The sequence below is a fragment of the Eurosta solidaginis genome, chromosome 4, assembly GCF_040869045.1.
Source record: "Eurosta solidaginis isolate ZX-2024a chromosome 4, ASM4086904v1, whole genome shotgun sequence".
Classification (NCBI taxonomy): Eukaryota; Metazoa; Arthropoda; class Insecta; order Diptera; family Tephritidae; genus Eurosta; species Eurosta solidaginis.
This window is the reverse complement of record NC_090322.1, coordinates 245,499,402-245,523,886: the sequence shown is the minus strand read 5'-3', so window position 1 is coordinate 245,523,886 and position 24,485 is coordinate 245,499,402. Positions and strand designations below refer to the sequence as shown.

Below are 24,485 nucleotides of genomic sequence, written 5' to 3'. Positions count from 1 at the left end.
ACATACACACATGTTTAATGTATTCATAGTCAATGTATGTGTATGATAGTCAATCAAAAATTGCTTTATAAATGCATGTTTTTAGCGGTGCCATGACATAATCCCAGGTGGCATAGCCCCAAGCTTTTTAATTGGGATCATGTCATTCCCATTGCAGTGATTTAGCGCCACGTTTTTACTAGTGATTATGTCACTGCTGATGAGGTGTCATAATCCCAGTTGGAATAATGTCACTCTTGATTTAAAAAGAATTATATTTAGATAAACAATGCGAAGGGGATCACCGTGTTGTCATGAGTAACTGCTCTTCTTGCCAAATACCTGGGTTCGAGACACAGTAGGAACCATTCATTTCGAGAAGTTTAAGAAGGCCTTTACAGGAAACAGACACCTGGGGAAACCCATCATGTTAATTTTTGTCATGAAGAATTTTTTTAGTATAACCATGTTTTTTCGTAGCGGAAGTAGCACAACTTGTTTTTTGTTGTTATGATCTTCGAGTTCATATATAAAATGAAATTAAACAAATTATGCATGTGCGTGGTTTATTGGAATGAACATTTTTAAAGTACATAAATATAAACGGTTAATTTTTTGTATGATAAAAAAATTTATTTTGTTTTATCGGCCTATTGATAAAGGATTCAAGGTTCGCTTCGAGCTCAAGGCCTGAACAATAATTTTTATGATAATTATTGTTTTTTTAATTTTTCTATAATTGATAAATTTTTTCTTATTTTTGGAATAGTAGGTTGACAATTTTTCAGACAACCTGCCTTGAGCTCGCATCGAACCTTGAAAAAAAAATTACAGGGAAAATTCGCGCGATTTTTAATTCCAGATTTAAAATTTTTCTAATAATAAACCGTAAACACATATTCATTCATTATCGATTTTTTTTTATCAAAAAAAATTGAAAATTTGGCACAAAAAATTACGTGAGCCTGCGCGTCGTGAAGATCTGGCCAATAGTAGATTTACCAAGTATAAAGCCGCACTGATAAGCTGCAATTGCTTCAGTCCTTTGCACATTACGTCATCACCTGGCGCCTTGTGATTTTTTAGTCGGGATATTGCCATTCTCACTTCGTCATAGTCGTATGCCGGAACGTATTTCCCATTATCGGCGATTAGGGTATCGGCTTCGTCTAGCTACCAATAGGGGGAAGTCTTTCTTCCACAACTTAAGCACACTCTGTACGTCAGTTACCAAGATTCCCCACGGGTAGGTGAGGTTGACAATTGGGTTGGAGAAGCTATATTTGGCGCTAGCAACACCTTGAAAGGGTTGCGCTACACAACCCCTTTGAATCAATTTGGTATTTTAGTCGCCTCTTACGACCGGCATAGCTGCCGTGGGTATATTCTAAGCCTCCTGACCCGCTGGGAGGCTATTTATTTTGTTGTTGTTGTTGTTGTAGCAGTTCTTCGCCCCATCCAATAGGCGCGACCGAACACAAATTGTCATCAATATCCTCTAACGGGAGTCCAAGGAAACTTCCTGTTTCAACAGGGGTGGACCATAATGAGAGGAGTGTTAGAGGCGTTGGTTCCACAATACAGTTGAAGAGATGGTTGGTGTCATGTGGGGACACGTTACAAGCAGGACATATGTTTTGTATGTCGGGGTTGATTCTGGATACGTAAGAGTTTAACCTGTTACAGTATTCAGATCGAAGTTGAGCTAGAGTGACTCGCGTTTCCCTAGACAAGTTTTGGGTATTGTTCTTTGAGTACAGGATTCACCGGGCAATTCCTGGCATAGAGGTCCGACGCCTGTTTGTGGATTTCATTGAGGACCTGCTTGTGTTTTTTGGCTTCATACGGCTGTGTTCGCAGGTGCCGTATTTCCTCATAATGCTTACGGAGATGACTCCTTAAGCCCCTGGACTGTATTGGCTCATCAATCAGATGTCTGTGGGGATGCCCAGGTTTCTGGGTATTCAACAGGAACTGTTTGGTTAGCATTTCATTTCTCTCCCTAATGGGGAGTATTCTCACCTCATTATGTAGATGGTGTTATGGGTACATAAGAAGACAACCCGTGGCGGTTCTGAGGTCAGTATTTTGGCAGGCCTGTAGCTTCTTCCAGTGAGTAGTTTTTAGGCTTGGCGACCATATAGGGGGTAGCATGCAATCGGCTGGCCAATTGCTTTGTAAGTGGTAATGAGCGTTTCTTTATCTTTTCCACAAGTACTGCCAGCAAGAGATTTGAGGATTTTATTGCGGCTCTGGATTTTCGGTACAATTGCGGCTGCATGCTCACCAAAATGTAGATCCTGATCAAACGTCACACCCAAGATTTTGGGGTGCAAGACAGTCGGTAGCGTGGTGTCATCGACGTGGATGTTCAAAATGGTCGACATTTGGGATGTCCATGTTGTAAATAAGGTCGCCGATGATTTAGTCGGTGACAATGTCAGGTTTCGCGAGGTGGAGAACTGGAGAGATCAGGGAGGTAGTCGTTTATTTTGTTGCAAGATCATCGATATGTGGGCCTACGCCTGTAGCGATTATTGTGCAGTCATCGGCGTAGGAAACGATAGTAACTCCTTCTGGTGGCGAAGGTAGCTTTGATATGTAGAAGTTAAACAAAAGTGGGGATAGGACACCACCCTGTGGCACCCCTTGTTTAATTTTTCTTGGTTTTGATGTTCCGTTTCTAAATTGCACCGATGCCTGCCGACCACCCAGATAATTTGCGGTCCTCCTTTTAAGACTTGGGGGAAGGGTAGACCTTTCCAGGTCTTGCAGTAACGTGCCATGGTTGACCTATCAAAAGCTTTTGATAGATCTAGCGCAACGAGTACTGTTCTATGGTGGGGGTTTTAGCAGTCGGTATGTGAATATAGCTGCTTTTTTTTTTTGTCCAACTTCAAGTGGCTATTGAATTACACCAAAAATTCTGAGTCATATTTCAACTTAATATTTCATATTTGCTTGTACAGCAGCAAACAGAAAAATAGCAGTGGCATTTTTTATCGAGCTTCGTCCAATAAATTCTTCTTTTTTTATTTTTTTTATTTTAAGAAAAAGCTTCTATGAATCCTGCAACTGAAACTATCAAAAAAGTTTCACAAGTTTTGAGATTGGGCTACAAAGCTGCAAACTCAAAAAAATTCCAAAACCCAATTTAGAAATTTTCTCGAATTTTTTTGAAAACGGTCTTAAGATTGGATTTAATAGTTACAATTAATAGACGAAATTTGAGAAAATTTGTCACTGCTTTTTTTCTTTTCGCTGCTGTATACACATAAGTATAAGCATAATTTTCTGACAAATATTAAATAGATATATTCGTACACATGTTAATATAATTATTGTTTTTGTAATAGCCAGTCATGCATTAAAAAAAGTAAAAATGTGAGTGCTATCAAATGTTAATTACTTGTATTATTTATACGCATTTGTTTGTGCAAAAGTGTAAAATAGTTATTGATAAACAAATATGTACGTATGTAACACTAATAAAATATTAATTTAATATTGGTAACTTATTTAGTAGTTTTTCATAATTTCAATACAAAAAGTGAGATCGAAATAATATAATTTAAAAAAATTTTTAAGTTAAACGGTTTTATTAAAAACAATACATAAAATAAAAAAAAACGTTATTATTCCTTCATATAAGTATTGTTTTCAATAAAACCGTTTAATTAAAAAAATTTTTTTAATTATTTTATTTTCAAGTTTTTAGTCTTTATTTAATTGCCTATTATTTATCATTCTATTTAGTTCATTTAGTGACTCATTATTACACGGACTCTTTCCTGACAATTTGTTACAATCTACGTCCTCAATACATAATCCTTCCAAAGACTTTACTCGACTCTGCGCCACGTATGCTTGTCCCTCCTCCAACTCCAAAATATTTTGATGTGACTTCTACCGGACTGTACGTAATATTTGTTCCAAAATGAGCCAAATCGGATATCATAGGTCGCTTTCTATTCTTGTATGTATTATGTGTTCGAATATGAGCCAAATCGGACCACAAATACGATTTTTGTGAATATCTCGATCCTTGCGTCACCTAGCGGCGATTTTTTTCTTATTATTGCATTGTCATCGGGTTCTGAACTATATTCCCAGTTTCAAGCTTGTAGCTTATCGAGAAGTTACTTAAATTTCAATTACAAAATTCGTTCACAACGGCCGTGAAGCCTAAATAAAACCGTTTAAAAATTACTCGATTTGATATTCCAGTTTCAGTATCAAAACGGGGTTTTAATCGATTCGAGACTGTTTCAGAATTGTTTCAAAATTGTTGTATGCATCACTTCCGCAGCTATTTGATTTCGTTACAGAAACATTTCGAAATAAATACGGAATTATTTCGAGACTATTGCGGGATCATTTTAATATTTTCCAAATTTTTTGTTTGTTGGCTATTCCGTAACAATACTTTGACTTATTAGCTTCGTATTTTTTTTAAGTTAAAATGATAAAAACATATATTATTTTTCGAAGTTCAAAATATACATATCCTAACTTATTTATTTATGTATTGTATTAAAAAATTAAAATAAAAGTTTTTAGTTGTGGGTAGCGTCCGCCTTTTTATCTTAAGTATTTGAATTGTTTTTTCACTGCAAGCTTATAACGGATCAAAATGTAACTCTTCGAAAAAATTAAAGCCGATAAGTTACGCATTTACATAAAAAAAATCTTTCCTCAAAAACCATTCAACCGTCAGTGTTTGTTTTTTTCATTTTCTTAAAGACCCGTTGGTTGAATTTAGATTCAGCTCATCAAAATGCATGGAAGTTCATGTATTGCGTCACCACGTGCGCCAATTTTTTTCTGTAGCTGTGCTAAGTTTGGTTAGGTTGAACTGGCGGGTCCGTGAGGACTTCACAGAGACTGAATGAGTTCATAGTGTCACTAGAAGTTTGTTTAGAGCCCAAAGTGAAAATCCCTATCAAGAGCCAGGACCTATTGTATAAAATAACTCCGTCCTCTTGGGAGTTACTAGACGCTTTCTGGAACCCATGCTATGCTTGGCGCTATCTCGATTCTTTCAAGGGATTTCTTACACTCCAACACACAGATGATGCACTACGCGAGTTTGTTGCCTTAATAGCTGCTTGGTTGTCAATATAAAAGATGACGCGACTGCTACTTCCACCTGAAAAACACAACAGTGATTTGGCAGCTTGCAGGATGTGTTTATTTCCAAATCAGCACAGTATGCAGACCAGGAGTAGGGTCTCGTCTGCCACTTGGGCACTCTTGCTCCAACCATCCACCTCTATTGTGGCTCTAAGGGACTTATCGATGTGCATGTTTAGAACATGGTAGTCTCTTCGTCCAGTATTTGATGACGCTATATTACTTTGGCCCAGCATTATTTAACATGCATAAAGTGCTGTCGAGGCCTTCTTCACTCTCTCCTCCACGTTGAGCTTCTACGATAACTTACGGTCTAGAATGATTCCTAGATATTTTGTATAAGGGTTCTCCTTCAGGGCAACCCTTCTACTCTTAGGCCAATTTGGGACCTTATACTTCTTAGTAAACAAGACCATATCCGTCTTCTCCGCGATGGCGCTCATCCCGACATTAGATGCCCAGACATGTGTATCCTGAAGCGCCCGATGCTTTAAATATTGCAAAGTTTTGCATGTTGTCCCCTTATAACAACTATTATACTATATGCTTGAAACCCACGCCTATATTTTTCTCTTTTTCCTTTTTTTATTTAATACATAAAATTATTTAAATACTAGCTTTACCCGGCGCATGGTGGGGTATTTGGCCAATCTAGCTGGCCAAAACTAAAACAGCAGTTATTTCTGTTAAAAAAGTGGCTGTCTCACTTCATTGTTATGAAAAGAAATCTTTGACAGTAATTCAAGGAGTTCCGCGCAGAATTACTTGGTTCGATCCCCCGGTTTCGGAGGTACCCGGGGTCATTTTTTGGCACGAAAGGTATTTTACACCGCATTTCTATTGACACTTTTGAGTAGGGTTGCCACTTACGGTTGCCATCTCACCTCCTTTTTTATATTTCTTTGCATATCCACTACCATCTCGGAAACGGCTTAACCGATTTGAATCAAATTTGGTACATCGATATAGTATTACATTTTAAGACTTTTCACCTAGGTGTTGCCACTGACGACGGTTTCATAAGGTTGCCACCTTATTCCAATAAGGGTATCAGTATCTTGCAAAATTGATCACCGCTCAAAAAATCGCGGGTATGCGCAGCCGTTTTTGTTATTAAACATTGAAACAAATACAAGCTTATGTATTGCACAAAAAATTACTGACATGATATGCCATGGAAAAAAGATATATATTTTTGTTTGCAAGGTTTTTAAAAAATTTTATATTGAAAAGTAGTATTACAAGTAAAGTAACTCAGTTAAAACATGCGGTATTAAAAATCTAACATATGAATTAAAAACACATTTACCTGTTCTAAAAGAAAATGTAACTCGATTTGATTAAGGCTAAACAAGTGAACAAATATATAGGTTAGAAAGGTAGATTGATTTCTAATCCAAAAATACATCGAAATGCACACAATTTTTATACAACTTTAGATGTGCGCGGTTAGCTCCGTTGGCGTTGCAGATGGGTTTTGGGGTATGTATACTATTCAGTGGACATCTAGGAACACCAGGGAGAGTATTTAAAATTGGAATATTTTAAAAAATTGACTTTTGGCCAGCTAAATTGATCAAATACGCCACCGTGCGGCGTACGTTGTAACGCCCGAGATGGAATGAATGTTGCGTTGTTTTTTTTTTTTTTTTTTTTTTTTTTTTTTTTGTTGATAATTTAGTTTATTGTTCTGTAAATTGAATTGAATTTTGTACGCATATTTGCGAAATTTTCTGTTAAACATTTTATTCTTGTATCTTATTGTAATGTATGTGGGTACACAATATTTTTGGTTTTTTCGTTCGGTGCAAAGATAAACACATTTTTTGGCGTTCCAACTCTAGAGCAAGCAACATATAGCTGGCCATGAGAAAAGCACGGACTCTCTAAATTTAAGCCTGCAACAGTGAGCGATTGTCCTTGTGCTTTGTTGATTGTAATTGCAAAAGCAAGGCGTACAGGAAACTGTAAGAGCTCAAAATTGAAAGGCATATCTGGTGGAATCATTGGGATCCGTGGTATGAGCACATCTGCACCTTTGCTTTTACCGCTGATGATTGTTGCTTCGATTACATACTTCTTAACGCAAAACTGGTTCCATTTCACAATTTTGTCTGGTGTGGGACTAAATTCCGAAGAAGCATGATTGGTGAGCCAATTTTAAAAGTTGATGTATGCGCAGGCGTTCCAGGTGGTTCTAAAGAGTTTAGAAATTCCATTGGACAATTCACAATTTGATCTTCATATGTAACTGTGTCGATCGATTTTCATTTCGTTACTTCACAAGGAATTTGGTTTTGAATGCGATCATTGATCTTGTTAACATGATCTTTTTGGGAGCTAAGATTGCTCGTTCGCATAGCCAAAAAGAAAAATATTTATTTAGAATTCTTAATTCTGAAATATGAAAAACCTTCGTTTTTATCGAAGGAACCTATAGCCAACATTTGGTGATGATTGAAGTGTGGGAAATACACACACAAAGAATTTTATTTGTATAGAAGCTGTAGATAGACTGAAGCTGTTAGGGCTTAACGTCACATAGCTCCTTACCAATTTTAATTATCCTACCATTACGACATCCAGACATATGCAGTATAATATATTCCATTTGTATGGGAGGTGCCACGTCCCCTTTTTCCCAATTCCATATTTTCTTGGTGGTGTTAAAGATTGACCTCAAATAACTCCTTACTGAACTTCAATGTTCTGGCATGTATACCTTCAAAGTTATGCAGTACCAAAGATTCCATTTGAATGGGAGGTTCCACGTCCCCTTTTCCCAATTCCAAATTTTCTTGGTGGTGTTAGGGATTGACCTCATATAACTTCTTACTGAATTTCAATGTTCTGGGATTTATACCTTCAGAGTTATGCCGTACCAAAGATTTCATTTGTATGGGAGGTGCCACGCCCCTTTTATATATCCAAATTATTTTTAGCCTAAACCTTCCCGTTGATCGAAGGAACCTATAGCCAAAATTTGGTGTTGATTGAAGTGTGGGAAATACGTTTCCATAGTAACACACACACACAGAATTTGATTTTTATAGATATAGACAAAATTATTTAAATATACAGTATTTGCTCACAAATCAGCACCTTTAGTAATTAGAATGTCCAGAAATTATAATCAACTTTTTAAATACATTACGCGATCTGAAATTAGAATCGAAAATTCTAATTTCTGCGCGTATTTTGTTTTTTTTTTTTGTTGCAAAACAGACATGAAAAGGGGAATCCCCAAATGATTTATGTTACGCTCGGTAGTCGTTGGATTTTCGTCGCGGTTCTGTACAGTTTTGTTAGTTTTTGTGTGAAATTCGATACGCGTGCACGTGTTTTGCCATTGTTTGTTTAAAAGTAAAAGTAATTCGCTGAAATGTCGAATAAACGTAAGAAAAATACTTTGTCCTTGGACACCAAAGTTCAGATCTTCGAAAAGCTTGACAAAGGTGTTCAAGGGAAGCGGTTAGCCCTAGAATTTGATGTGGCGCCATCTGCAATCAGCTATATCAGATCGAATGAATCATTAATTTTAAACGCTGTTTCTAATATCTATCATGTGGCTAACAAAAAATCATTGCACATCGCAGAATATTAGTTATGAAGTTTTTGATTCATTTTTGGCTTTTTAATGTATTTCTATCGATCTTTTATGTATTTTGAATGAAAAAATATATTTATTGTAATTGGAGGTTTTGTTTTTTGGATCTTTCTTTGATTTAGCGTATATATACTGTAACTAATTTAGTGCAATTCCTCTTATTTTCAACCTTCTACTAACGTTCGAATCACTAAACTGTTCAATAAATAACTCCATTATTCAATAATGCAAAATGGGCTTTATTCAAGTACTTCACAATACTACTACTTCTCGACAGATAGCGTGCTTAAATCAAACTCATTGCTTATTGCTCAGATTGCGCTCTTGTATACTCTTCGATTTCCTCGTTCCATATTTCTAGGCGCTTCTATTTCTAGAATTTACTTCTCGTTTACAAGCTATAAATTTCTCAGCTATAACTACAGATGCACGATTTTGTAGCTTCTCTCATAGCCCATGTGCGTGTATATGTGAGAGATACTTGCACAAATGATTGCATACTTTTGGGAGTATCTCAGATATATGCATGTGTTTGTGCGTTACTCTCCGCTGCTTGTATGGACATATGGGTAGACATAATGATTGATTTGTTGATGTGCATACAAGTTACTGCTTAGTATCGGCTTAGAGATGATAGTATCCCTTAGTGTTGCTAATATTCGTCACAATACATTAGGGCGGGTTAAATTGTATGGTGAAAAATGGGGGGGGGGGGGGGGGGGGGGAACTTCAGGTACACATCCAGGTTCTGAATCTATGGGTCATACTGAGTAATATTGTCCATGGGACCATAGGTCTGAAATAAATTTCGAGCCTCACTAAGTTTGTTAGAAAATTTTATATGCCAATCCGAATAGCGGCTCTCACAAATAAAATACATGAAAATAAATGTCAAATTCGGATTCGCATTGGGATATAAAATTTTCTAACAAAATTAGGGAGGCTCGAAATTCATTTCAGACATATGGTCCCATGGACAATATTACTCAGTATGACCCATAGATTCAGAAACTGGATGTGCCTTTTCAACAATAAATTTGAACCCCTCTAATATACATATACATATATATATTTAATAAGAAAACATTTGATATGTATTGTACTGGATTGTTACCTTTGTTTTCTCGTTTTTATGAAAAAAATTGAATAAGACACAATTTCACTTATTTTTAATGTTTTATACAAATAAAAAAGCGTCCAGGAATTAGAATTTTTCAGAAATTAGAATCACCCTAAAAACAACGCGAAAAAATTAATATTTTGCTTATGGATCAATTATAGTAACGACATTGCGGAGGTATAATAAAATATCGAAATAGAAATGCATTAAATAGTACGCTTATTGGATTTGTGTAATTTTAAGGCGGAGATTCCAATTTGAATTTCCTTTAATCTGCAAAGCAATCTTCGTCGGAAATATAAATAGCGTTCGACTTCGAATTGGCAACATCTGGCCTATGAATTTAGCTTAACCAGATTATGTCACGGACACCCTTTTAGTATAAATTTCATATAGGCAACAATATGGTCATATGAATGCATTTACATATTTATTTACATTTCGTATTCATAACACATTCCTCGTGTTCCAATGGTACATGAACCATATACTGATAGAGATTTAACATACAAATGCAACAACAATGTGATCCATATGGTTCATATTGTTGTTGCATTTGCATGTTAAATCTCTATCCGTATCTGGTTCATGTACCATTGGAACACGAGGTTTGTCATTAATTTATTGCAAAATTTATGTATGCAGCATCTATGGGTAGAAATGGGTCACAATGAAATTAATAAATGAAACATATACAAATGCACATAAATTTTAGATTGACTAGAAAAAATTAAATATCTTATTTTCTTGAAGCTCATGACTTAAATTGATCTCTTGAAAAATGTGTGCCGAAAATATCAACCATTTTTATATAATTGCACATTTGTACATGTGTACGTTTTGTATCTGTGTTTGCATTCTTTTATATAGTTTAGTTTATTAATTCAGTCTATGATCAAAATCTTACAGACTACATACAATAAAATATTAAAAATAAAAATAAATATAAAAATTAAACATATACAATAGGTACAACATTATGTAAAGAGTAAGTCAATGAAAGCCTTGAATGTATCTCTGGACGCAGAAAAATCAATATTTAATCCAGTAGAGAGCTTATTTAATTATGTAAGGGCGCGGAAAATCGGGCTAAAATGAAAGTAATTTGTTCTACAAGAACTGAAATAAAAAGGCAGGAAAGCGCGCAGATTTTTTTGCGGCACATTAAACGATATTTTCGCAAGAAAAGTCACACAGTCCAAAGAGCCCACAAACATAACCAAGTACACGGTTCTCCTCGCTTCGTCATTGCAGATTGATCAGTTGACAACGAGAAGAATAAGAAGGCAGCGGGTTATCAAAATGTATGGAGTTCAAAGCAAAACGGACAAACTTTCTTTGAACTCTTTCTATTCTGACCGAATGATTGCTGTACATGGGGTTCCAGATATTGGAAGCATATTCTAGTTTGGAGCGCACTAACGATATATAAGGCTTTCTTAGTATACGGCCATTGTGAGCACGTAACATATGTGATTGGTGAATATGAAATTTGAGTCGAAGACAACACCTAGATCAACATGTTCGTTAACTGACGCCAACTGGATGCCTGAAATAGAGTACAACGAAGAATAGGAGCTCATGGATTTTGAGAAAGACATACTAAAGCATGTTTTAACATTTAAGAGAAGATTATTGGTGCGACATCAATCATCCACATTATTAAGGTCACTTTGCAGAAGGCAGGAATCTGAAGGTGCATTGATTCTACGGAAAAATTTAAGAGCATCAGCAAATAGCAGAAAAACTGCCCTGAGGCACTCCAGATGTTGCGACAAATGAGTGGGACTTAAGATTTTCGATTTTAACACACAAGAGTTTATTCGTCAGGTAGGATTTCAACCAGCGTAAAAACACGGAGTGAAAGCCAATACACTCAAGTTTATATAAGAGAATCTGGTGAGAGACTTTGTCGAAGGCCTTCGAGAAGTCCGTGTATATAACATCAACTTGAGATCCATCTTTGAATGCGGATATACAGAAAGAAAGATGCCAAGTTAGTGACAGTAGAGCGTCCGCAGGAGAAACCATGTTGATTGGGTTCAACAATGCGTTTGACTATAAATGATAATTCATCTTTTATTATTTTTTCGAAAAGCTTCGAACAAGCAGTAAGTTTAGCAATGGGCCTATAGTTTGAAACATCGTTTTTATTCCCGATTTTGAAAATCGGTGTTATCGAAGCACATTTCCATCTATCAATAAAAATGCCAGATGAAAGAGACAAATTAAAGATGTAGCAAAGAGGTGAACATAAAGATTCACTGCAGTGCTTCAGGACATACGCGCAGACGCCATCACTGTCGCATTTCAGCGACGACTTTAGTGTTAACATAGCATTGCCAACATCGGTATTGGAGATCGTGAGCGATCCAAAATCTAATCGTTCAGTGACAGCCGAGAGCAGATTCGGAAGAGAAGCATCATCTTCAAAATTATATTTAAAGAATTCAGCGAAGAGTTCAACAGAACCATCCAGAGATTGGGCGCCCTTGCCATTAAAGTGCACGCAAATGGGAATATTAGAAGAGCCACGTTTGGAGCGAATAAAATTCCAAAAGGCCTTAGGATTTTCTTTTAGATCCGTTTCGAACCTTCCCATATACTGGTTGTACAGAAATTTATCGAGAACGTTAAACTGTTTCACACTAGTTGTATATTGCTCGAAAGTGCATTGACATTGCTTTATTAATAGCGTACATTGTAATTATTTAATTACTTAATAAGTGTAATAATATTGAAAGGTAAATATGTAATACAAATTGAAACTGCTAATGCGAATGAGAACACTTAGTCCTAATCAGAACGACTAATAATATTTAATTATTGTTGTTGTTGTCTTTATCGCTCCAACAACAACAACAACTAATAATATTTGGCATTTAATGGAAATTTTTTAACAACCTTGTTTGTTGGCGAATATCGCATAATACACACATACATACATATTAATTAACCTTGCCACAAAAGTTTAGCCATAACACAGTTAAATACAAAATCATTCATGCAGCACGAACTTATGTACGTACACCGCTTTTTGTTCGAATCCAGTTAAATGTATGTATATATGTGCATCAGTATATGTATGCATTAAGAATAACTTGCGGTTCTGTTTGACAAATAAAGTTTGCTCTTGAAATGGTGCGGTTATTAACATTAACCCAACAAGCGAATTACTAATCCAATCAGAGGCGTCACGAAGCCTGCCAACTAAGGCGGTGTAAGGATTTCGCAATGCCAACATTTAACCACCCGCGGCAGGCGACTAAATTCAAGAGATTGTGTAGCGCAACCCTTTCAAGAGGATGCAAGCGCAATTCATAGCTTCTCTAACCCAATTGTCAACCTCAGCTACCCGTAGCAGCCGAGGCTCTGGTGATCCCGCTTTCCTCATGGATGGGCTCGTAGGTTCATTGTAGTAATTTTAAATCGTTCAGGAGATGTTCGGGCTTATACCTTAAAGGTGCTTGTTACCAGTACGTACCGGATCTAAATCCGACAAAGGACCATCAACATCGATAATGCTTCCCACAACCATCGGGGAGTGTCCTTATCTCTACAACAACAACAACAACAATAACAACATAGGTAATTTCAAAACTTGACATTGCACAAGTAAGGGTTCGATATGGATGCCTATTTTGACGTTATCTAGTCACCTGGCGCTACTCTACATGCCAGTTCACAGGTCTAAACTGAAGATGACTTCACTTTAAAATAAGGACGGATCTCCCACCCCCATCTTCACCCCTCGAACCACTTCTAATCTAAATGCGCTACTTATTCATAACGAACAGGAAGTTTATTGAGGTTTAACAGTTTAGCCTTGTTCTGTGGTAACAATTAGTGTTTTCATTTACTTTTTCTTATAGATAACAAATTAATTGGGTGTAAAAAATTGTGGGCGTGTACCAGGTGACACTGCAGTTAATCCAATAGTCAATTATTATATCAAATAATGTATACTAAAATGTTAATGACATTTTATCTTGTAATAAAAATGTGAGAAATACTTGGAAGTAAGAAATTTTCGTTCCGCTATTTGCTGTTGTTGATGTGGTTAATTATCTGTGTGATCTAATTGTAGGTCGATACATTAGTGAAGTTGCCAAAAATAATACATTTTCAAGTAAGTAAAATTAGCACCAAGAAGAATCACAACTTGAAATTAGACTAGCTTTATTTTGCATGCTTCTGTATAGCGCAAAAATTACTAAAATAAAAAAAATAACACAAGCTTGACACCAGCAAACCAACAAATAGCAACAGCTTGGTCTATGGCAGACATTGCAGTTTTCAAACAAGAGGATTTTGAAATTGATATCTCCTGAAGCCTCTGAAAATATCCCACATTACGAAATTGCCTGATGATGACTACATAGCGGCGTTTGAAATAATATTAGCGCGATGTTCCATACTTATGATTCTTTACAACCACTAAAAATGGCAAGCCAATAATACACAAACAAGCTTGACGATAGTTTTTTAGTTGAAAAGGACTGTCAGACACCATTAGTTTCATTAGGGTTGGGAAGAACCTCTGCGAGCCATTTCAAACGAAACAAAGCTTCAGACGGGGAGATTACCTAAAAAATAAATAAATGTAAGGCGCGATAACCTCCGAAGAGGTCTAAGGCCGAGCTTCTCTTCCAATTTGCGTCGTGCTCCTCTTGATTTTCCCTACAAATTGGCCGGACGGGACCTACATGTTTTATGCCGACTCCGAACGGCATATGCAAGGCAGACGAGTTTTCACTGAGAGCTTTTCATGGCAGAAATACACCCGGAGCGCTTGCCAAACACTGCCGAGGGGCGACCCCGCTTAGAAAAAATTTCTTCTAATTGAAAAACCTTATTTCTAAAATTTTGATGTTGCTTTGCCCGGGGTGCGAACCCAGGGCATACGGTGTGATAGGCGGAGCACGCTACCATCACACCACGGTGGCCGCCAGGCCTTGTGACTTATTTACTTACTTTCAAATTCGGAACGGTGATTTTATCCGAGTAAGGATGCCAAGCTATTAAGGAATTCATAACTTACCTTAGTAAAATGGTTAATTGTAAATCATGACCCAACCTCTCCAAAGCTGGCACACCTTCTACACGTAAAATATTAATTTTTTCGCGTAATGAACGCGAAACTGTATTCTGTCCGTGTCGTTCACGCAAAATTTCCAAAATATTTGGTTGACGTAAGAACGCTATCACCTGACACACCAACATGTAAACAAAAAAAATAAGTAAAAATAGTAAAAAATTCTATGGAATATGCAAAAAATGTCAAGCAAATTAACCTTTTCATTGTAAGCAACAGGCACATCATTACACTGCTCATAATTACCAAGACCACCCACAGCACCACCACCTATTGCACTATTTGGTCCTGAACGTAGAGTGCTTGTCGGTCGTGGTGGCGGTAAAGGAGGTACACCAGAGGAAGACACAAAATTGCCATCGAAAACATCATAGTGTGCGCTTTGGTGATTTTGTTGCTGCCGATGGTGTGAATGTTGAAAGTGTGATGGAAGTTGTGGTGAATGGTGCGTGGGATGTTGTGGCGGCCTTTGACGCACTATACGCGTACTTTCGATAGGTAAACGTGGATCCATAAATGATGTTCTCCGATTATTGTGATCAATGAAAAATTGTTTACCACACTGATCTAATTTTGTCTCCCAACATGAAGGTAAATCACGATTAAGTTGTGCAAATGTATTTACTAATGCCACCAAATCTTTATTATATTGATAACGTTGAAAGCACTCTCTATCACGACGTATACGTATAATCATGTGTTTTAATGCCGGATTACTATTGTAAATAGAGAGGGCATCTTCATTTGTGTGTAACATTGAGTAGAAGTCGGGACGACAGAGCATTACAAAAGCGGGATGGACAGATAAATTAAGCGTGCCTAAATTATTATTGTTATTATTATTTGGGGTGTTTTGATTGTGCATTGCATTAGTATATGTATTGGCAGTGTTATTGGGTGTACAATTATCATTCGCATTAAAAGTAGACCCGTTCGATAGACGATTTTCACTTGTAATTGTACGTCGTATGGATTGATAACGTCTGTCCAACTGTTGACGATGATGATGCTCACGACCTTGAAGGGAGGAAAATCCATTTTAAATAAATATATATATTTTTATGAGTTCAACAGCATTTTTGTGTATGCAAGACTTATGCTCGTTTTCACACTTCGAAGCAAATTTACATCTCGAATATATAAAAAAAGTTTATATATATATTACTCTACTTATGTTATGTTTACAGGTGCACTATGCTCAACGTTACCATTATTTATATAACTGAAGTTTAGCTTAAGCAGAATATGCATCACAAATCTACAATTTTTTTTTAACTCTGGGTGTAATCTGCTATATATATACGAAATTTAAAAGAGCACCCCTTAGCGGCTGAAAATTTGTTTTAAACTTTTTGAGGTAATATTTTCGAAATAACTTATCATAAATATTGTGAAATTAATGGAGTTCCTTGTCAAAATTGTTTTGAAACGAATGAGCAGAAGTATTAGCCGCATTCACAAAGATTGTTTAATTATAGCATTGTAGTATGAACTATTGACCTACCAACTCCACTTAGATTGGGACCGCTATTGGTACCTGGACGTTGCCATGACGTTGTACGTGTTGTATGATCAATGTAGAATATACGTCCATGACTATCCATACGTGCTTCCCATGCGGGTGGTAAAGGTTCTGTAGCACCATCAGCCTCGCCGAAAATAGCGCTACCACGAAGGTAACCTGCAACAGCACCGCGCTCAGGAATTGATGGTAAACGTGTGCTGCAGGCGTCACTTGATACACCGTTCATATCATCAGCATCTTCTATACCACCATTTGTGTGTTGCGCCGTTGTGGGTATAATATTCATTTCGGAACCATTGCCTACACCAAATGCGATAGGCGGAGACTTTGGAACAGTCGACAAATTATATTCCCCAGCATATATATCATCAGTTTGTGCTGCATATGCAGAGGCGTTTGATTGTAAACGTTGATGACGTCGTGCGTGGTGTGTAGGGGTTGGTGGGCATATAAGATTGGCATCTGAAAAGTGTGTAAAGAAAAGTATATGAACGCCAATTTACGGCAAATGTATGTACATATATGCACTTACCTACCCCACCGCCAGCACGTTTTAGAAGTCTTTGTTGTGGCCGTATATGTTGTGAGGGTGACATAGACGCAGCATTACTACTCACATTTGCAGCACACAATTTAAATTGTGCTTGTGGAGTAGATGGCTTACTTGTTTCCGGACTTAAAATAACATCCAAAGGAGATGCACTCCGTGATGAATAGCCAGACGGTGGACTACGTTGACGCTTTGGCGAAAGCAATAAGAGTGACGAATGTGTTGCACCCACTGCTAAATCATCATAATAAGTATTATTATGTAGAGCTTTCCCATTCGATAGAGCACGCGTTAAGGGCCTATGTTGGCGTAAATGTGGAAATTGATTTATGGGTGAAGCATTGCCAAAGCCTGCAGAGACATTCTCTTTTACAGGAAAAGAATGAAAATCATAAGTTTCGCAGGCTGACACCTTTTTAGTTGAAATTGTGTTTATATAGCTATCCGGCCCAATTTTTTTCTTAATTAAAGGTTTAAATTTTACGGGTGTCTGTGTTGATGTGCCAGCAGGCAATTCGTATTGTGGACTAGTGGAGGAAGGAACGGAATTGTTTAACAAAAATAGCGGGGAATTATTTGTACTGCTTGTGGCACTGCTATAGCCATCAGTAGAGTTGCGATCTATGCCACCATTTGCATCTATGGGCTCATCTGTATCGAGTATGTCAAATTTAAACACGTCACCTTGCAAATTCTTTCCAATACCACGCGGCGGCCACGAACGTTCCAATGGTCTATGGTGTGGTTGTCGTAAATGCTTTTGTCTTCTTTGCACACTTTTGTTAGTAATACCAGGTTGAAAGGCAGCTGCTGCGCCCAGCAAACTTTCGACCGCAGCTTCTTCATCATCTATAGTTACAATATCATCCTCAACTTCATATACCGTTTCTGCTGGTACAGTTTCATAGCACTCACGAGCAACCCATATGTTAAGATTTTCTGTTCCAGCCGCAATGGAGGATAAAGGCGCTGTAGGCGATTTTACGTTAGATTTTATTTTTTTCTTTGCACCGCTTTGTGGTGTTGAATCACCACTTTGTGGTGAAAGTGTCCATGATTTGCGACGAGCTCCACCACCTACGCTACCACTGTCACTATTCGAATTGGTGGGCGAGAGTGAAGTAGTCACTGGGGTTTCGCAAGATTTTGTTGTAAGCAATGTTTGTTGACGCCCTTTATGTTTTTTTAAGAGGTCAACAGGCATAATTGTTTGATTCATCCTATTTAATTCCTTCAATTCTGCAATAAACAAAATTATCAATTTAGAATACATACATACAAATATTTATATACCATTTCTTACTTTTGTTGCGTTTAGTTTGTACTGCATAACTACCATCTTCAAAAACCGGCTCTTTATTAGCTTCCGCGTTCTCGCTCGTTTGGTTAGTGCAACTGGTCTCAGCGTCAATAGCCGCGCAAATCGCAATTTTTGTATCAGCCACCGCCGCCACCTCTTCTACCACCGCCACACCTGAATCAGATTCAGTGTCAATAGCATTTGTTACCTGTAGTGGTAAACAACATGCACCCACCTCCTCTGCCTCTTCAACATCGACTTGTTCTTCATTCGGTAGCTCATTTGCTTGTATTTTACATACAAATGTGACGTCATGCGATATTTTAAGCGTGTCTAAGCAAAGATCCGCTTCACTGACTGCCTCATAAAACGTGTTGTTACTCTCTTCTTCATCCGCCACATTGTCGTAATCTCCCACCCTACGACCAACGATATTGCTACCGCTATTTCCATCTCCACCATTAATTCTATGCCCCATTTCTTTTGCTAGTATAATTAAACTAGTTAGTTCTTGCTTATCACTCTCTGCGAAAGGAAAGTCACGTTTTTTTGTCATTTGTTTTGCTCGCGATATTCTCACGTTTTAAAACTCTCATTTATTTATTCTATGCTTTCCCGTTCTTTTCTGCAAATTATTTCCCTTGTCTTACATCCCTTCTTCAATTGTTTGTTTGAAAACGGTTACGGGCCAAAGGACGCAGTTTTATAGATTTTTCTATTTGGTCTAATTAGGTTTAATTTCGCAATATTCCTACATAATTTTACAAATCTTTCAAGAAATGAATAATGTTATCATTTATAAGCTTATATTTTACTTTTATCAAGTTAATAGAGGTTTATACCGTTAATATTACATTATCTTGTTTTACTTCCGCACCAAATTTTTTATGCTATTTGAACCTGTTTTGCTCATTTTTTTCTTCAACTATTACTGCCTTACATTAATGTATTACACAGCACTTGCAGCACATCGTTATTCAGTTTTTTATTAATATATATTTCAATATTTTCCTCCATTTTAGGCACTTTTATAAATTTTGCACGCAATAGTTGCAAAAACTTTCTATATTTTTCCAAAGTTGTAGGCCAGCGTATCATGAAGCAAAGCACAGGGTGTAGAATGTTTTATAATTTCCACAAATCTGTTTAGCAAAAACAGATATGTTGCTGTTCTGTTCAAGTCCGAACACGCAAGATTTTTGATGCAACATCGTGAGTTGACAGCTGAGTAGATTTTGATTCGATCTGCATAAAAATTCGTAAGTATCCGTGAAAATCTTTGATTTTCCAACGCCATCAAAGAGGATAGATACACAAGAGGGCTCACTGTAGAGTTGAGAACAATTTATGAATCTCATCTCGATCAAAATTACCTCTATATATATCCACTTTGCCGCGCACTTGTTTTTAAAAAACAATCAAACAGCAGCCCCATTTGCGGCGTGTGAAGCCGCTGTGCATGTGTTTCAGTCTTTAAATCGATTTTCAAATATTATTCCGCTTTTGTTTACTATCCCCATTATGCCAATAAGTAAAACCCTCTGGCCACGACTGTTGACTACGTCGTTGACGTTTCTTGAACACGCAAGTTTGTTGTATTTTCATTGAGGAATTATCTTTGGATCTGTATTTTATCATTGGTTTTGTAAAAAAAAATTGTTTTTACAAACTAAATAGAAATGTCCGCAGCAACCGGTGAACTTTCCAAAAAGTAAGTGCGGACCTTAATTACTGCAGAAGCTGGTAAAAAGCTATTCCATATTTGGGTAGTGCCACCAAATCCACCGTAGGTCAAATGTATGGTTATGTTGAAACACATGCAAAACTAATTGCAGTACTCGGATTAAGTTGAAAAATATTTATAAAATAGTTTTACTTCATCAGCATATGAATAATATGGCTTTGACATTAAGCTGAAAACAATAATCGCATGCGTAGTTGACATGAAACTATTCATTGCAATGTGCTCAATGAATAGTAACTTTCTTAAATTTCGCCAGTTGCATGTGGTGTTACGTGGATTTTCTTCTAAACGTCATGAAAAGCCAGCATATCTTTCTGATCAGAGTGTGGCATCAAAAGCGAGATATTTTCATTCCACAAAATATATTGAGATACCAAGTAAACGTACAAAACTGTAAGGAAATTTAAATGCTATTTTGTAAAACTGCCGAAATGGACGACTAAACTGAACTGGCACCTAGTCAACACTTCCCAAGAAGTTGGTAGTGATTCTGTGTTTACAACAAAAGCAACCGGTCTTATCAAGCTCATTTTCGTCCCTGTGAGGATAGGGCCTTAGCGAATTAATGACCCATATTCATATCTGGCCTAGGAATTATCCCGAAAGCTCTTTAAAAATCTTTAGGGTCTTTTTCTCATTACAACAAAACATATTAATATTTTCACTTGTCCGTACTCTTGTCAACTTCAAGTCAAACCAAAGTGGACGGAATTCGTTAGAAACTAGAGATAAAAACAGTTATAAGTAAAAACGCAATTGAGAAACTTGTTAAATGGTCATGTTGTTTTTGTTGTTGGTGTTGCTGTTGTAGCGATAAGAACACTCCCCGACGGCCTTGTTATCGATGTTGATGGTCCTTTGTCGGATGCAGATACGGTTCGTTCCAGTAACAAGCACCATAAAGGTACTAGCCCGGCCATCTCGGGAAACATTTGGTATGACCACATGAACCCTTCTAGGCCAGCCCGCCCTCCCACCTCCTACATCCATCAGGAGTTCGGGGTCGCCAAAGCCTCGTAGGATTCGCTATAGGTAGGTGAGGTTGACAATTGGGTTGGAGAAGCTATATATACATGGAGAAGCTAGCGCTAGCATCCCCTTGATAGGATTGCGCTACACAATCCCTTGAATCAATTTGGTATTTTAGTCGCCTCGCCTACCGCGCGTGTATTCTAAGCCCCCTAACCCGATGGGTTATTTACATGGTGATGAAAGTGGCTTGTGGGGTCACATCGTAATTTTTGAACAAGCTTTTTTTAATTAGTTTACTCTGCACGACAAGAACGACAGCATTCTTTCGAACTTTCCTTCTTCCTGATATAAAGCACACTCAGGTAAGGTTAATATTCGTTAAAATTTTAAATTATTATATTTTTAGTGAGTTGAAAAGGCGTTTAAAAGCTGAACAGAAAGCTAAAGAAAAAGCTGAAAAAGAGGCACAAAAAATAGCAACGGTGGACGCTAATAATGATAGCGGTACAATAAAAAAGAAGTCGACAGCAGCAACGGAGGAGGAGATTTCACCGAACGAGTATTTCAAACTACGCTCAGCAGCTGTTGTTGAATTGAAAAAGTCACCAGAAACACATCCTTACCCTCATAAGTTTCATGTTAGTATCTCCTTAGAAGATTTCATTAAGAAATATGAGAATCTCAAAGAAGGCGAAATGCTGGAGGATGTGTCGCTGAGGTAAGTACGTAAATTTTACTATGTAAATCGCTGCTGCTATTATTTGTGATATCATTGTATGATGTAATTTTGTATAAGATCTGATAGAACTATATACATAAATTTTTCTATCTCTATTTAAAATTACATCACATCAGTTGTTAAATGTGAACTTTCTTGCCATCACATCATATGGAAATGCATATCATCTGATGTGATGTCCCGTAAAGCTGTCCTATATCTATGTTACAAAGATAACATCATACATTGGATTTATTCATATGATGTGCTGTAACCTCTTTCGAGGATATTTAATATCTTGTTAGGTTGTGACTATTCTTTCATTTTGTAGCGTTGCGGGCCGCGTGCACGCGATACGGGAATCTGGTGTAAAACTAATATTCTATGACTTGCGTGGTGAGGGCGTTAAGCTGCAGGTGATGGCCAATGCTAAATTGTATCATAACGAAAACGCATTTGAATTAGATACAACCAAGATAAGACGTGGTGATATAATAGGTATTAAAGGCTATCCGGGTAAAACTAAAAAAGGCGAACTTTCAGTGGTACCTAAAGAGGTAACGTTCTATATAAAAAAAAAAAGAGTTGATTAAAAAATTAAAACATAATTTTACCTAACAGATTAAACTACTTTCACCATGCTTACATATGTTGCCTCATTTACATTATGGTCTCAAGGATAAGGAGACGCGTTATCGACAAAGATATTTAGACTTGATTATGAATCCAAAAGTACGAGAAACCTTCCAAATACGCGCGAATGTAAGTTTGTGGAAAAATATTTGTCTATTAATAATTACGTAAATGTAATATTTTTTACATTCCTCACAGATCGTATCGTATGTAAGACAATTTCTCGATCGCATGGGTTTTCTTGAAGTCGAAACTCCCATGATGAATATGATTGCAGGAGGAGCCACTGCTAAACCTTTTATAACGCATCACAACGATTTAAATATGGATTTATATATGCGTGTAGCACCTGAGTTATATCACAAAATGCTAGTGGTTGGTGGTTTGGATCGTGTTTATGAAATTGGACGTCAATTTCGCAATGAGGGTATCGATTTAACGCATAATCCAGAATTTACAACATGTGAATTCTATATGGCTTATGCTGATTTCAATGATCTCATCGAAATAACTGAAAATATGATTTCAAGCATGGTGAAAGCTATACATGGTACATATAAAATAAAATACCATCCCGAAGGTGCCGAAGGGCCAGAAGAAGAAATTGACTTTACACCACCATTTAAACGAGTATCAATGATAAAAAGCTTAGAAGAAAAACTAAACGTAAAATTTCCATCAGCTTCAGAATTTAATAATTCTAAGACAACTGAATTTCTTTCACAACTATGTACTAAGCATCAAATCGAATGTCCGCCGCCACGTACAACGGCACGTTTACTCGATAAATTGGTGGGTGAATTTATTGAAGAAACTTGTATAAACCCAACATTTATTTGTGAACATCCACAAATAATGTCACCGTTGGCTAAGTATCATCGTAGTGAACCAGGTTTAACGGAACGCTTCGAATTGTTTGTTATGAAGAAAGAAGTGTGTAATGCATATACAGAATTGAACGATCCGATGGTACAGCGAGAACGTTTTGCCCAACAGGCTAGCGATAAGGCGGCAGGCGATGATGAAGCACAATTGATTGATGAAAATTTCTGTACAGCGCTTGAATATGGCTTGCCACCGACAGGCGGTTGGGGTTTAGGCATTGATCGCTTGACTATGTTTCTCACAGATACTAATAACATTAAGGTTAGTCATGGTTTTGCGATATACTGGGATATTCTTAACAACCTTACTCAGTTTAACTTTTTTTTACTTTTTAATTATAACACCTAAACATGAACAAATTTTTATATACGTATTTTTTTCAGGAGGTGCTATTTTTCCCTGCTATGAAACCAGAGGAGGCTAACCGCACACAGCCAGAAGTGAACAACTTCGCGGAAAACGAAAAGAAGTAAATGTTTGTGCGCTCTAAATATTTATTACGATACAGAAACTCAATACATGCAGTACAATAAAGTTAAAATAAGAAAGAGAATAAACATATTTATTTGGTTTTTAAATGTATTGTTTTTCTTTCATTAAATTTTTGGGAAATCTATCGATTTAATCCGTTCATCAAAACCCTTCTGTGATTTCAGACTTGCCTTACCCCCAGCGGGTTAGAGGGCTAGAAATATACCCGCGACAGGAATGCCTGTCGTTAGAGGCGACTAAAATACCAACCACTGTTGCCATTGTAGATTTTTTTCAAGCTAGATTTAGCTTTTTTCTCCGCTTGGCTTAAAATATTGCTAAAAGCTTTTTTTTAGAAATTCTTTAGCTCTCTAGCTTTTTTCTAAATTTTAGAAAATCTTGATAAATAGTTCCATGTAGACTCAATTTTAAGAACATTGAATGAATTTGGGCTAGATTTAAAAAACTTGGGGGGATAAGGAACAGATAATGTTGGCATTATGGTAGGCAGAAATCGAGCCGTAGTAACTTTATTAAGTCCACATCAACCTAATATCATTTTCGTTCCGTGTGTTTGCCACTCGATTCTATGACTGTTTCATCTGGTTTTCTAAGTCCACATGAAGACAAAAGAGCTATACAATGATACATATAAACGACGTAAAACGACGGACTCGACCCGTTGCAAATCGCATACACACGAATGGGATACCTCCTTGTTTTTCTGTACTTATGTCCACAGGCATAATATTT

The 24,485-nt window shown here is 36.9% G+C and overlaps 2 protein-coding genes across 6 annotated transcripts in view; one reads left to right on the top strand and one right to left on the bottom strand.

Moving 5' to 3' along the window:
* Nucleotides 1-19,356, bottom strand: part of Hecw (Hecw ubiquitin protein ligase) — a 69,370-nt gene extending 50,014 nt beyond the window's left edge. For 3 of the 4 annotated variants that reach the window (XM_067785406.1, XM_067785405.1, XM_067785408.1), the window contains exons 1-5: nt 18,313-19,356; nt 16,992-18,248; nt 16,439-16,921; nt 15,134-15,951; nt 14,881-15,047 (exon numbers count right to left, since the gene is read on the bottom strand). In XM_067785406.1, the coding sequence (XP_067641507.1) occupies nt 14,881-15,047; nt 15,134-15,951; nt 16,439-16,921; nt 16,992-18,248; nt 18,313-18,865 (3,278 nt within the window). In that variant the 5' untranslated portion in view covers nt 18,866-19,356. The remainder of the gene's footprint in view (nt 1-14,880; nt 15,048-15,133; nt 15,952-16,438; nt 16,922-16,991; nt 18,249-18,312) is intronic. The other variant, XM_067785407.1, reaches the window with a different exon arrangement.
* A 507-nt stretch (nt 19,357-19,863) lies between these two features.
* Nucleotides 19,864-23,839, top strand: LysRS (Lysyl-tRNA synthetase). Of its 2 annotated transcripts, none has more exons than XM_067785415.1 (6): nt 19,864-20,020; nt 21,432-21,743; nt 22,075-22,300; nt 22,365-22,505; nt 22,575-23,522; nt 23,645-23,839. In XM_067785415.1, the coding sequence occupies exons 1-6, from the start codon at nt 19,989-19,991 to the stop codon at nt 23,732-23,734; spliced, it is 1,749 nt and encodes a 582-aa protein (XP_067641516.1). In that variant the 5' UTR covers nt 19,864-19,988; the 3' UTR covers nt 23,735-23,839. The 2 variants fall into 2 exon arrangements, with proteins under 2 accessions (XP_067641516.1, XP_067641514.1); XM_067785413.1 differs by lacking the exon at nt 19,864-20,020 and adding an exon at nt 20,106-20,446.
* The last annotated feature ends 646 nt before the right edge of the window (nt 23,840-24,485 follow it).

Excerpts from the sequence above, each read along its gene's own strand:
- LysRS (XM_067785413.1), top strand. The coding sequence starts at position 20,253 with ATGAAACTATTCATTGCAATGTGCTCAATGAATAGTAACTTTCTTAAA. Across the intron at positions 20,447-21,431 it reads CCAAGTAAACGTACAAAACT|TGAGTTGAAAAGGCGTTTAA; the intron begins GTAAGGAAATTT and ends TTATATTTTTAG. Across the intron at positions 22,506-22,574 it reads CCTTCCAAATACGCGCGAAT|ATCGTATCGTATGTAAGACA; the intron begins GTAAGTTTGTGG and ends CATTCCTCACAG.